The following is a 15574-nucleotide window of genomic DNA, read 5'->3' as shown; positions in this document are numbered from 1 at the left end:
GAATCTTAATGAAAATCACACAATCAGATTCAGCGTATCAGAGAACTCTATTGTAGAGGTTTCAAGCTCCTATCTTGAAAAAAGTGGAATTTGTTTTTTTGCCTATAGAAAGATCACGGATGCGTATTTGTTTGCTGTCTTTTTTCTAGGGATGATCGTATCGACCCAGTGGTCCTAGAATTTCGCAAGAGGGCTCATTAGAACTGAAATTAAAAGTTCTAGTGCCCTTTTTAAGTGACTGAAAAAATTGGAGGGCTAAACCCCCTACTAAGCCCCCTCCCACGCTCATATTTTTCCCAAAGTCAGCGGATAAAAATTTTGAGATATCGATTTTGTTCAACATAGTCGAAAAATATAATAAGTAAGTCCTTGAGGACCACTTGATCCCCCACTGTCCCTGAGGAAAAGGCTGCAAGCTATGAGCTTTGCCCATTGTTTACATATAGTATTGGTTATTGGGAAGTATACAGACGGTTTCAGGGGGATTTTTTCTGGTGGGTGAGGGGTGAAAAAGCAATGTTCGTTTCAAGTTTTAATGCTGCTCCTTACTTTCAGTTAGAAAAATCTTGTTTTTTGTTTAATTGAGTATTAATAGCCATTTTTGACTATACTTGATGTAAAGAAGGATTTTGACTTTTGCAAAATGATTTACTTGATATGCGTAAATCATTTGAAGCTGCTTGATATTTCAAATTATTCTGGTATCCCCCCCCCCTCTACTTGCAAATCCTTTCATTTTGGTTTTCAAGACAGTGTTTCATGATTCGTTTGCATTTTTCTGAGAAGAGCCCTCCATTTTCTCCAGCAAAGGGTGCTTTCCAGAGAGGTGTATTGTGTTCCTTTTTTGGTTTATTATGATGGTCTTAATGATTGCCTCAGCGGTGTTGGATCTTGGGTGTCGTATTGGACATGTGCGCATTAATAATTTGATCTATAGTGATGACCTGATTATATTAGCTATTTTCCTCACTACATTTGACATGCTACTCAAGATTTGTGAGAGTTTTCTGCTGACAGGATATTTTGTAACAATACAACAAAGACTAAGTTTTTACGTTGTCTATCACTCTTGGACGCCGCTTATCCCACCGATTGAATCACACCGATTGACCGATTACACATGACCATACATGAATCACACATGACCGATTGACAATGAAATGATCTTTTGCGTGGTTATTGCACAAACTTAGCTTTATTATTAATGAACATTTGCTAGGTGATGATTATAACGGGCTGACTTAAGGTCAGTTTATTTCAGGAGTAATTTGCTGCTTTGTCGGTACTAAAATTCCTCAGATGACATTTAAAAATTATCTTTTTGTCTTACTGCTATACCATTTTTGGATTGTTTCTTGTTTAGAATTACATTTTTTATTGTCTACGTCTTTATAAAGTAACACATAATGATTCTTGACGGCTTTTTTTTATAAACTACCTAACTCCTCTGCTCCTACTGACAGGTTTTTGAAAGTCCATTCACCCTTATTTCATGAGGTTCATATGGCTTCATGTGCTACGTAGAAAAAATTCAGTTTTTTGGTTGTTACCATGTTTTGTAATCTATAGCTTTATATAACAAAATAAAGTATCGTATATTATTGTATATTATACTATATTATGTACCTGTTAAAAGGATTGAGGAAACCAAAGTTACAAGAATTAATTCAATAATTTCTTAGACCCCAGTGCTTTTCCCTTGAAAACAAATGGAAGAATAAACATGAAAAGGGGATATGAAAAAAGGACAGTGAGCAATTATGCAACTATAGTTCGAATATTTTGAGAATATATCCGGAACTCTGATTGTACAGGAGAACAAAACATAAAAAGAAAAAAAGAGTAAAATCTTAAGAAAAATTAAACAGTAAAAAAACTTAAAACCGGAAAAATGAGAAAATACTTAAGAGTAAACCAAACTTCTTTGGTAAGAGGTGCCGAAAAGAGCTAGTCTGAGAAATCGGTCTGCGTGGCAAGACTGCTAAAAGTGCAGCAAAATGAATGCAAAAAAAATCTGAAAAGAGTTCCCTGAAGCAAGGCCGTACCCAGAATTTTTTTTCGGAGGGGTTTTACTCAAAAACTTTTTTTTTTTTGGGGGGGGGGTTACACAAAAAACCTCAAAAAACGCATATAAAATTTGTTCATATCCATAAACATTTCGGGGGGGGGGCTTCAAACCCCCTACCTCCTCCCCCCTCTGGGTACGGCCTTGCTCTGAAGAGCAAGTAAGTTTAAACTTTACGGCACAGTCAGTTTTGCTTCCAATACGAATCTAAATTACAAACAGCAGGCATTAAAATAAAATAAAAAAATAATAGAAAATCTGATCAGAGGCCATTCTTAAGTGTGTTGTGCCGAAAAACTACCAAAAAGGTAGTAAAGAACACATATTTTACATTTTTAAAGTTATTCAGAATTTCTGGTTTGGTATGAGAAGTCCATTTTCCACTTTCTTACCTTTTCATCGAGTTCCAAAGGAGATACTTGATGACTCTTTCTGATTTTATTATGTAAATCAAGGCAATCTTTTGCAAATTTGGCGAGTGTTTCAGTAGTTTCTTTGTCATTATACTCTAGCAATGATTCTTCAAGCTTTACTATGTTTTCCATGTTTTTGCTTGCAACCTTTTGCGAAATATTATCTTCAGTCTTCTCCCCTTGTTGGCTGATAAAATCTAGTAGTTGCATTTCCTCTGCATCTTCAATGTCACTTCCACTGCTTGAATCTTCACTTGAAGTATATTTTTCTTTCCATCTAAAAAAAGAAAAAAAGAAAAAAGGAAGCTATTCCTTACCATTTAGGAGAAATAGTAGAAGCAGTAACAAGAAGAATAATAACTATTATAAGCGTATTTCTGACATCTAAATTTATCATTGAGATAATTAGGTAAAGGCAGAGGCCTTTGTCTCCCCCCTCCTAAAAAACTCAAGATCTTTACAGTTTTTGTCATGGACTTCTAAATTTCCCCATTATTCATATGTTTTATGGCATTCCCCCCTAAAAAAATCAGTCATACAAGTGCGTTGATTAAATGTCGAGACTGATTTAAAAAAAGTTTTATTGAAACTGAATGACACTTTGTCAATATCTGCTTCAAATTAACTGCGTTGAGAAGCATACATTGCTGGAGGTGATATGACCATCGTTCATAGTAGCTCTTTGAGACGTCCTAGTCGGGTGGTTAGCGCTCCGAAAATGAAATCCTGAGGTCAGGGGTTCGAGTCCTGCTGTCGCTGGTTATTTGGTTTACTCAGCCAGCGTCGACCCAGCTCTAAATGGGTACCTGGAGAAATCTGGGGGAAAAACAAGGGAAGCGTCAGATCACGCTTCCCGCGTTGGAAATATAAGGGAATCGATAGAATAATGCCTTTTCAAAGTATTGCTTAGCATTGGGGTATCCACAAAGTCTAAATTAATAAAGTCATATTTATTTTAAGTAATGATACGACATTTATATGAGAAAAACGATAGAATAATGCCTTTTGAAAAGTATTGCTTAGTATAGGGGTATGCATAAAGTCGAAATTAATAAAGCCGTATATATTTTAAGTCATGATACAAACAACTCATACGAGGGAAGTTATAGAATAATGTCATTTTAAAAGTATTGTTTAGTATAGGGGTATGCACAAAGATGAAATTATTAAACTCGTCTGTATTTTAAGCGACGACACAATAGTGCAACCACAGTTTATATAATATACCAGTAAGTTTACCGCAGATGATTTCTGGCTCTTCATTCTCGGTGCGAACAAAAAGTTCCTCCCACTTATTTCTGCACTTATTGTCCACTTATTGGTTGAGCCGGCCAAGTGGTTTTGTCAGTACTTGTTCAGTAGGTGATTATTCTTTGTCTACCCGTGAAAAGATCTAATGCCGATTATGTTTATATCTGCAAAAACGTTCTTTGGAGCACTCGCACCTCGGTCCGGGTTTTTATAATGGGTGAGATAGGGAAAGATCATACTGGATAATTATATAAACTGTGAGTACAACCATGCATTGCACTCCCGGCCGGAGGCATTGAACCAGGAGATCGGTTCCTGCGCAACGCAGACCTTTGGTCAGCATGTCATTTTTTTTTAAGTAAGCATAGTAGCTCTGGAGATCAGATTCTGGAAAAAGTTCTAGTTTTTAAATCGCCAGACAATTGAATACTGTTTACCGTCCCTAAATATAGTTCTTTGAAGAGCCTTTTGACTGTAGAAAGTGGAAAAAGTCGCAAGAGCTCAGCTCGAAGGAATAAAATGGGACTTAAGGAACATGGGAACAGTATCAATGGTTAATTGAAAAGGTTATTTGGTAGAGCATATTGTCATGATCCAGCACATAAATGTTCTTGGTGTTTGGTCAACACCCATGAACTTTTTTTTAAGTCTTTCAAGAATTTCTCAATAAAGGTTTTATTGTTGTTTTTGTTGTTTGGCTTTGAGGGACGAACTCTCTGAGGACAATTTCCTGGATATTAAAGAAGCAAGTGTGCATAATTGTGATTTTTGCTTCATTCTTTCTTTTTTGGGCAAGGCTGAAGATATTTGGCTCTGGTGCATTATTTTCTTGCCGTACTCAGAAATCCTAAGTCCATCAACAGTAATGATACGTTCCAAAAAGGCAGGGTTTAATTTCATCTCCTCCAAAAAATCTAGACACCTATACCTTCTGTTGTTCTTTCACTCTTGTGACAGAATTTAGAAGCAGTTTTTTCTCATCTCAGAAGCAGAAGCCGTCTGCTTCTCAGAAGCATTTTTCTCATATCAGAAGCAGTTTTTTCTTAGTTTTTCTCATCTCCAAATCATATATTTAAGTCTGAACGATGCCATGTGGTAATCCTTACCGCTCTCAGATTATTCTAGTCGTCTGAAGACGATAAACTAGACAAAGTACTGAGTTCTGGTAAGGTTATCCTCATATTTTACAGTCGAAAGTCAAGTACTCTGAGATCCATCCTCAATGGATTTTCTACCGCCTGAATATGGCTCAAACCACCTCTCCACATCCTGTCTGACGTTACCTACAAGCTTCAATTGCACTTTATCCAAGTCTGAAACATAATCAGCAAGCACACCTTTACTTGAAATTTCTTCTCGAACTAAACTTCTGTAGCACACCGTTGCTCTAATTTGTTTTCGATTGTTTTTAGAACGCAGGCACAATAGAAGTTTGTCTACGAAGCATTTGGAACGGAAAATTAGTAATACTTCAACATAAAAGACTATGTGATTAGTCTCATTGTGATTAGAGTAGAGGACTAAGTACCATTTTGCATACTTTATGTTCCTTCCTGTGCTATTTGGGTACTTTACGTCTCTTGGCACCTTTCCAGAGCATGTACTTATGGATACCTTTCCAAGCAACGTGATTAAAGACGCTTTTACAATCGGAATTGTTTGATTGACATTTGCAAAAAGGGATAAAGAATTCGCAAATTGGACTCTATGAACGATAGTGATTAAAGTTTGAATAATAGGAGCGTAACGGATTTTAATTAGTGACTGGATAATTTTTTAACAATAAATCTCTGAATAAAATTTTTTTGGAGGGATGGGAGCGAGGTGTCTTAGAGTACTTATAATGGTGTTATTTGGGGAGATTACGTTCATTCTAGCCGACTATGTTCCTTCCTGTGCTATTTGGGGAGATTACGTTCCTTGACACCTTTTCAGGGCATGTACTTATGGATTTGGGTGGATTATGGCGTCTTTCCGGAGCGTCGACTTATGGATTTGGATGGATTATGTTCCTTCCTATGCTGTTATATGGCCTTATGTTCCTTCCTGTGTTATTCTATGGGACCTCTACACGTGATTAAACACGTTTTGCTTGCCTTTCCTTGGTACCTTTCCAAACGAGCGGGGATTCCCCTCCGGTTCCAACACACTGCAAAAAGCAAGATTTTTATTATAAATTTGGAACAATTGTCACATTCAGCATGGCGGGTGTTATTTTTTTTTTTTTTTTTTTTTTTTTTTTTTTGGCAATTGACGTTTTTTCTGATTGTAACAATATCAATCTTTGGAAATGGTTAACGATAACAAACATGTTTTCAACCATATGGGTTTTTGAAAGCACATTCAGCATGGCGTGCGCTATTTTTTTTTATTTTTTTTTTGGCAATTGGCATTTTTGTCTGATAACAGGTACCATTCATTGCGATCATAGCTCTAAAAAAAGGAGGGATGGGAGCGGGGTGTCTTAGAGTAGGCCTACTTGATTAAAACTTTTACCCTGAGCATCGATGTTGTTAGCAGAATTTCAAAAGGATCGTTTATGAGTGCTGGCGTATCTGATGAAATAATTTAGGTCGTATGATAAATTTAATTTATTTTTAATGCAGTAGTTTTTAAGTAAGGACACTTGATATCCTAAAAGTGTTTGATTCAAACTTTTACCTTGAGCATCGATCTTGTTAGAAGAATTTCAAAAGGATCGTTTATGAGTGCTGGCGTATGTGATGAAATAATTTAGGTCGTATGATATATTTGATTTTTTTTTTTTAATGCAGAAGTTTTTCAGTAAGGACACTCGATATCTTAAAAGTGTTTGATTCAAAATTTACCTTGAGCATCGATGTTGTTAGCAGAATTTCAAAAGGATCGTTTATGATTGCTGGCGTATTTGATGAAATAATTTAGGTCGTATGATAAATTTAATTTTTTTTTTAATGCAGTAGTTTTTTTAATAAGGACACTCGATATCCTAAAAGTGTTTGATTCAAACTTTTACCTTGAGAATCGATGTTGTTGGAAGAATTTCAAAAGGATCGTTTATGAGTGCTGGCGTACCTGATGAAATAATTTAGGTCGTATGATCAATTTTTTTTTTAATGCAGTAGTTTTTTAGTAAGGACACTCGATATGCTAAAAGTGTTTGATTCAAACTTTTACCTTGAGCATCGATGTTTTTAGCAGAACTTCAAAAGGATCGTTCATAAGTGCTGGCGTATCTGATGCAATAATTTAGATTGTATGATAAATTTAATTAATTTTTTTTTAATGCAATAGTTATTTAATAAGCACACTCGATATCCTAAAAATGTTTGATTCAATTTTTACCTTGAGCATCGAAGTTTTTAGTAGAATTTCAAAAGGATCGTTTATAAGTGCTGGCGTATCTGATGAAATAATTCATGTCGCATGATAATTTTTTTTTTAATACAGTAGTTATTCAATAAGGACACTCGATATCCTAAAAATGTTTGATTCCAACTTTTACCTTGAGAATCGATGTTGTTAGAAGAATTTCAAAAGGATCGTTTATGAGTGCTGGCGTATCTGATGAAATGATTTAGGTCGTTATGATCAATTAAATTTTTTTTTTTAATGCAGTAGTTTTTTAGTAAGGACATTCGATATCCTAAAAGTGTTTGATTCCAACTTTTACCTTGAGCATCGATGTTGTTAGAAGAATTTCAAAAGGATCGTTTATGAGTGCTGGCATATCTGATCAAATAATTTAGCTCTTATGATCAATTTAATGTTTTTTTTAATGCAGTAGTTTTTTAGTAAGGACACTCGATTTCATAAAATTGTTTGATTCAAACTTTTACCTTGAGAATCGACGTTTTTAACAGTATTTCAAAACGATCGAATATGAGTGCTGTCGTATCTGATGAAATAATTTATGTCGTATGATATTTTTTTTTCAATGAAGTAGTTTTTCAGTAAGGACACTTGATATCCTAAAAGTGTTTGATTCAAACTTTTACCTTGAGCATCAATGTTGTTAGCAGAATTTCAAAAGGATCGTTTATGAGTGCTGGCGTATCTGATGAAATAATTTAGGTCGTATGAAAAATTTAATTTATTTTTTTTAATGCAATAGTTTTTCAGTAAGGACACTCGATATCCTAAAAGTGTCTGATTCAAACTTTTACCTTGAACATCGATGTTGTTAGCAGAATTTCAAAAGGATCGCTTATGAGTGCTGGCGTATCTGATGAAATAATTTAGGTCGTTATGATCAATTTAATTTTTTTTTAATGCAGTTGTTTTTCAGTAAGGACACTCTATATGCTAAAAGTGTTTGATTCAAACTTTTACCTTGAGCATCGATGTTGTTAGCAGAATTTCATAAAGGATCGCTTATGAGTGCTGGCGTATCTGATGAAATAATTTAGGTCGTATGATAAATTTAATGTTTTTTTAATGCAGTAGTTTTTCAGTAAGGACACTCGATATCCTAAAAGTGTTTGATTCAAACTTTTACCTTGAGAATCGATGTTGTTAGAAGAATTTCAAAAGGATCATTTATGAGTGCTGGCGTATCTGATGAAATAATTTAGGTCGTATGATAAATTTAATTTTTTTTTTTTAATGCAGTAGTTTTTCAGTAAGGACACTCGATATGCTAAAAGTGTTTGATTCAAAGTTTTACCTTGAGAATCGATGTTGTTAGCAGAATTTCAAAGGGATCGTTTATGAGTGCTGGCGTATCTGATGAAATAATTTAGGTCGTATGATAAATTTAATTTATTTTTTTTAATGCAGTAGTTTTTCAGTAAGGACACTCGATATCCTAAAAGTGTTTGATTCAAACTTTTACCTTGAGAATCGATGTTGTTAGCAGAATTTCAAAAGGATCGTTTATGAGTGCTGGCGTATCTGATGAAATAATTTAGGTCGTTTGATAAATTTAATTTTTTTTTAAAGCAGTAGTTTTTCAATTAGGACACTCGATATACTAAAAGTGTTTGATTCAAACTTTTACCTTGAGCATCGATGTTCACACACACACACACACACAGAGAGAGACAACACACACACAGAGATAACACACATACGCACATACAGAGACGAAACACGCACAAAGACGACACACGCACAGAGAAGATACACACACACAGAGACAACACACACACAGAGACGACACACACACATAGCGACGACACACGCACAGAGAAGACACACACACAGAGACAACACACACACAGAGACGACACACACAAAGAGACGACACACACAGAGAGATGACACACACACAGCAACGACACACACACAGAGACGACACACACATAGAGACGACAACACACAGAGAGAAGACACACGCACAGAGACGACTCACACACACACACACACACACACACACACACAGACGACACACACATACAGATGACATACACACAGAGACGAAACACACATAGAGACGACACACGCACAGAGACGATACACACACAGAGACAACACACACACAGAGACAACACACAAATAGCAACGACACACGCACAGAGACGACACGCACTCACACACACAGACGACACACACACACACAGATACTACACACCCAAAGAGTCGACACACATACACAGACACGCCACACGCACACACACGACACAAACACACATAGCGAAGACATGCGCGGAGAGAAGAAACACACACACAGACTACTCACAATCACAGAAACTCCAAATGCACAAAAACGACACACACACACAGAGACGACACACACACAGAGATGAAAGAAACACAGAGACGACACACACACAGAGAGTACAAACACTCAGAAACGGCACACACACACACACAGAGACGACACACACACACAGAGAGAAGACACACGCACAGAGAGGACACACACACAGAGACAACACACACACACAGACGACACATACACAGAGACCACACAAACACAGAGACGACGCACATACACAAAGACGGCACACGCACAAGAGGACACACACACACAGAGACGACACACACACAGACATGACACACACACAGAGACAACACCAACATAGACACGAGAACAGCACCGAACAAATACCCATACATAGACAACGCATACAGAGAGACGAGACACACACAAAGAGATAACACAAACACAGATACGAAACACACATAGAGACGACACACGCATAGAGACAACACGCACACTGAGACTAAACCCACACAGAGACGACACACACACACAGAGACGATACACACACGCAGAGACGACACACTCAAAGTGACCACTTACACACAGAGACGACATACTCAAATATACGACATACAATTAGAGCATACACACTCAATTAGACGAAACTCCCAGATAGACTACATAAAGCGAGAGATGACACACACACACAGAGACGAAACACACACAAAGAACACACAAGCAAAGAGACAACACACACAGAGGCACTAAAAGCAAAAAGAGACGACACTCGCAAATAAACTACACACACAAAGAGCCCAATAACACACAGACAGGACAAACACACACAGACGACAGACAAAAAGAGACGACTCAAACACAGAGAGTAGAAACACACAGAAACGACACAAACACATAGACGACACACACATAGAGACAACACAGACATTGAGACGACAAACACACAAAGACAAAACACACACAGAGACTCACTCTATGTGTAAGTCGTCACTTTGTGTGTGTCGTCTCTGTGTGTGTGTGTGGTCTCTGTGTGGGTGTCGTCTCTGTGTGTGTGCTGTCTCTCTGTGTGTGTGTCGTCTCTATGTGTGTTTCGTATCTGTGTCATCTCTGTGGGTGTGTTGATCTAGGTTCACTTAGAGTGGCGCGCCACTCTAAGTGAACCTAGATCAACCCAACTTTTTGGTTATCTCTCTCACTATGACTCTGTTTGTGTGTCGTGTCTGTGCGTTTGTCGTTTCTATGTGTGTGTCACCTCTTTGGGTGTGTCGTCTCTGTGTTTGTGTCTTCTCTGCACGTTTGTCGTCTTTGTGTGAGTGTGAGTCATCTCTGTGTATCTCTCGTGTCTGTGTGCGTGTTGTCTCTGTGCTTGTTTCGTCTCTGTTAGTGTGTGGTATCTATGTTTGTGTCGTATCTGTGTTTCCGTGTGTAATCTCTGTGTGTTTTTAATCTCTTTGTGTGAATAGTATCTGGTTGTCTTTAGTCTCGATGCGTGTTTCCTCTCTTTGTGTGAGTTGACTCTGTGTATGTCTCGTCTCTATGCATGTGTCGTCTCTTTGTATGTTTCTGTATCTATGTGTGTGTCTTCTCTTTGTGTGTGTTGTCTCTGTGTGCTAGTCGTCTCTCTGTGTGTTTGTGTGTGTTGTCCCTCTATGAGTGTCGTCTCTGTGTGTTTGTCTTCTCTGTGTGTGTGTGTGTCGTCTCTATGTGTAAGTCGTCTCTTTGTGTGTGTCGTCTCTGTGTGTGTGTCGTCTCTGTGTGGGTGTCGTCTCTGTGTTTGTGCTGTCTCTATGTGTGTGTGTCGTCTCTATGTGTGTTTCGTATCTGTGTGTGTGTCGTCTCTTTGTGTGTGTCGTCTCTGTGTGTTTGTCGTCTCTCTGTGTGTGTGTCGTCTCTCTATGTGTGTCGTCTCTGTCTGTTTGTCGTCTCTGTTTGTGTGTCATCTCTATGTGTAAGTCGTCACTTTGTGTGTTTCGTCTCTCCGTGTTTGTCGTATCTGTGTGTGTGTGTCATCTCTGTGTGTGTCGTGTCTCTGTGTGTGTGTTTTTTCTGTGAGTTTCTAGTCTTAATGTGCGTTTCGTATCTGTGTGTGTGTGTCATCTCTGTGTGTGTGTCTCGTCTCTCGGTGTGTGTCGTCTCTGTGTGTGTGTCGTCTCTGTGCGTGTGTCTTCTCTATGTTTGTGTCTTCTCTGTGTGTGTATCATCTCTCTGTGAATGTAGTATCTATTTGTGTGTCGTCTCTGTTCGTGAGTCTTCTCTCTGTGTGTGCGGTGTCTCTGTGTATGTGTCGTCTCTGTGCGTGTGTCGTCGCTATGTGTGTGTGTTGTCTCTGTGTGTGTGTTGTCTGTGTGTGTGTGTGTCCTCTCTGTGCGTGTGTCTTCTCTGTGTGTGTGTGTGTGTCGTCTCTGTGTGTGCCGTTTCTGTGTGTTTGTCCTCTCTGTGTGTGAGTCCTCTCTTTGTGTCTGTCGTCTCTGTGTGTGTGTCTTCTCTGTGCGTGAGTCGTCTCTCTGTGTGTGCGTCGTCTCTGTGTGTGTGATGTCTCTCTGTGTGTGTGTCGTCTCTGTGTGTGTGTCTTCTCTGTGTGTGTGTGTGTTTCTTCTCTGTGTGTGTGTGCGTGTCGTCTCTGTGCTTGTGTCGTCGCTTTTTGTGTTTCTTCTCTGTGTGTGTGTAGTCTCTGTGTGTGTGTATCGTCTCTGTGCGTGTTTCGTCTCTATGTGTGTTTAGTCTCTGTGTGTATGTCATCTCTGTGTGTGTGTCGTCTGTGTGTGTGTGTGTGTGTGTCGCGTCTCTGTGCGTGTGTCTTCTCTCTGTGTGTTTTCGTCTCTGTGTGTGTGTCGTCTCTGTGCGTGTGTCGTCGCTATGTGTGTGTCGTCTCTGTGTGAGTGTCGTCGCTATGTGTGTGTCCTCTGTGTATGTGTCTCCTCTCTGTGTGTGTGTGTCATGTCTATGCGTGTGGGGTCGCTATGTTTGTGTGTCTTCTCTGTATATGTGTAGTCGATATGTTTGTGTGTCGTCTCTGTGTGTGTGTCGTCGCTATGTGTGTGTGTCGTATCTTTGCGTTTGTGTCTCTATGTGTGTTTCCTCTCTGTGTGTGTGTGTCATCTCTGTGTGTGTGTCGTCTCTGTGTGTGTGTGTGAACATCGATGCTCAAGGTAAAAGTTTGAATCAAACACTTTTAGCATATCGAGTGTCCTTACTGAAAAACTATTGCATTAAAAAAAAAAAATTAAATTTATCATACGACCTAAATTATTTCATCAGATACGCCAGAACTCATAAACGATCCTTTTGAAATTCTACTAACAACATCGATTCTCAAGGTAAAAATTGAATCAAACATTTTTAGGATATCGAGTGTCATTACTGAAAAGCTATTGCATTAAAAAAATAAATCAAATTTATCATACGACCTAAATTATTTCATCAGATACGCCAGCACTCATAAGCGATCCTTTTGAAATTCTGCTAACAACATCGATGTTCAAGGTAAAAGTTTGAATCAGACAATTTTAGGATATCGAGTGTCCATACTGAAAAACTATTGCATTAAAAAACATAAATTAAATTTATCATACGACCTAAATTATTTCATCAGATACGCCAGCACTCATAAACGATCCTTTTGAAATTCTGCTAACAACATCGATTCTCAAGGTAAAAGTTTGAATCAGACACTTTTAGGATATCGAGTGTGCTTACTGAAAAACTATTGCATTAAAAAAAATAAATTAACTTTATTATACGACCTAAATTATTTCATCAGATACGCCAGCACTCATTAGTGATTCTTTTGAAATTCTGCTAACAATATCGATGTTCAATGTAAAAATTTGAATAAGACACTTCTAAGATATCGAGTGTCCTTACTGAAAAACTATTGCATTAAAAAAAATAAATTAAATTTATCATACGACCTAAGTTATTTCATCAGATACGCCAGCACTCATAAACAATCCTTTTGAAATTCTGCTAACAACATCGATTCTCAAGGTAAAAGTTTGAATCAAACACTTTTAGGATATCGTGTGTCCTTACTTAAAAACTACTGCATTAAAAAAAAATTAAATTTATCATAGGACCTAAATTATTTCATCAGATGCGCCAGCACTCATAAACGATCCTTTTGAAATTCTGCTAACAACATCGATTCTGAAGGTAAGAGTTTGAATCAAACACTTTTAGCATATCGAGTGTCCTTACTGAAAAACTACTGCATTAAAAAAAATAAATTAAATTTATCATACGACCTAAATTATTTCATCAGAAACGCCAGCACTCATAAACGATCCTTTTGAAATTCTGCTAATAACATCGATGCTTAACGTAAAAGTTTGAATCAAGTACTCTAAGACACCCCGCTCCCATCCCTCCTTTTTTAGAGCTATGATCGTAATTAATGGTACCCGTTATCAGACAAAATGCCAATTGCCAAAAAAAAAAAAAAAAAAAAATAGCCCACGCCATGATGAATGTGCTTTCAAAAACCCAGCTGGTTGAAAAAAAAATCTTTGTTATCGTTAACCATTTCCAAAGATTGATATTGTTCCAATAAGAAAAAACGTCAATTGCCAAAAAAAAAATAAAAAAATAGCACACGCCATGCTGAATGTGACAATTGTTCCAAATTTATAATAAATATCTTGCTTTTTGCAGTGTCTAGGAACCGGAGGGGAATTCCCGCTCGCTTGGAAAGTTACCAATGAAAGGCAAGCAAAACGTGTTTAATCACGTGTAGAGGTCCCATAGAATAACACAGAAAGGAACATAAGGCCATAGAATAGCATAGGAAGGAACATAAACCCTTAGAATAGCATAGCAAGGAACATAATCCATCCAAATCTATAAGTCTATGCTCAGGAAAGACGCCATAATCCATCCAAATCCATAAGTACATGCACTGAAAAGATGTCAAGGAACGTAATCTCCCCAAATAGAACAGGAAGGAACATAGTCGGCTAGAATCCATAAGTACATGCTCTGGAAAGGTGCCAAGGAACGTAATCTCCCCAATTAAGGCCATTATAAGTACTCTAAGACACCTCGCTCCCATCCCTCCAAAAATATTTTATTCAGAGATTTCTTGTTAAAAAATTATCCAATCACTAATTAGAATCAAGCACACTCCTATTATTCAAACATTAATTAATATCGTTCATAGAGTCCAATTTGCGAATTCCTTATCCCTTTTTGCAAATGCCAATCAAACAATTCCGATTGTAAAAGCGTATTTCATCACGTTGCTTGGAAAGGTATCCATAAGTACATGCTCTGGAAAGGTGCCAAGGAACGTAAAGTACCCAAATAGCACAGGAAGGAACATAAAGTATGCAAAATGGTACTTAGTCCTCTACTGATTAGTCTCATTAGCTAGTGGATTTCAACCAATTCAGATGCATTTGTTTAAAAAACATTTAATTTTTGCTGATAATACTAGATCATTTTAAGAAACTAAGGTTTATGATTTCAAAAATAATGTAATTTAATGTGTCAATTTAACCCCTTAACCGAAAATGCATGTTTTCAAGTAGCTAGTGGATTTCAGCCAATTCAGATGCATTTGTTTAAAAAGTATTTAATTTTCCTGATAATACTAGATCATTTTAAGAAACTTAGGTTTATGATTTGAAAAATAATATAGTTTAATGTGTCAAGTTAACACCTTAACCGAAAATGCATGTTTCAAGTAGCTAGTGGATTTCAGCTAATTCAGATGCATTTGTTTAAAAAGTATTTAATTTTCCTGATAATACTAGGTCATTTTAAGAAACTTAGGTTTATAATTTAAAAATAATGTAGTTTAGTGGGTCAATTGAATGTCAATTAGTGTGTTGAATTGAAGTTATCAAGTATTTTGCAGTAGGTTCAATAGGTTGCATCAAGACATGGGTAATTGTAGACTGCGAAAAGCGAAGACAGATAGTCGGAGGGGACAGCCCCTTTCATATACGGAATAATTACGGATTCATATACGGAAACGTATATTATGGGGTTCGCCCGCTAGTCAATACCTCGCTCTTTATGTTAAGTTCAAATCATGTTCCAATTCTTTAAGAATGACTCCTTAATCACAAAGGCCGTTAATTAGAATAAATACCTCTGATGAAAGTACGAAAAAACTTGTTTCCTTGTGAATCAGACGAAATTGGGAAAAAAGGGAGTGGAAGGGGGCCAAGTTACCCTCCAGAATTTTTGGTCACTGAAAAG

The 15574-nt window shown here is 37.4% G+C and overlaps 1 protein-coding gene across 2 annotated transcripts in view; it reads right to left on the bottom strand.

Annotated features, from left to right (window-relative positions):
• LOC148943511 (uncharacterized) overlaps nucleotides 1–15574 on the bottom strand; it is a 193781-nt gene that overhangs the window by 14847 nt on the left and 163360 nt on the right. For both annotated transcript variants that reach the window (XM_089101355.1, XM_089101356.1), the window contains exon 14: nucleotides 2458–2755. In XM_089101355.1, coding sequence (XP_088957481.1) covers nucleotides 2458–2755 — 298 coding nt within the window. The remainder of the gene's footprint in view (nucleotides 1–2457; nucleotides 2756–15574) is intronic.

Source organism: Artemia sp. Qi Xiang Cuo, chromosome 15 (assembly GCF_049724085.1).
Source record: "Artemia sp. Qi Xiang Cuo chromosome 15, ASM4972408v1, whole genome shotgun sequence".
Lineage (NCBI taxonomy): Eukaryota > Metazoa > Arthropoda > Branchiopoda > Anostraca > Artemiidae > Artemia > Artemia sp. Qi Xiang Cuo.
Note: the sequence above shows the minus strand (reverse complement) of the source record. Positions and strands in the feature narration are given on the sequence as shown.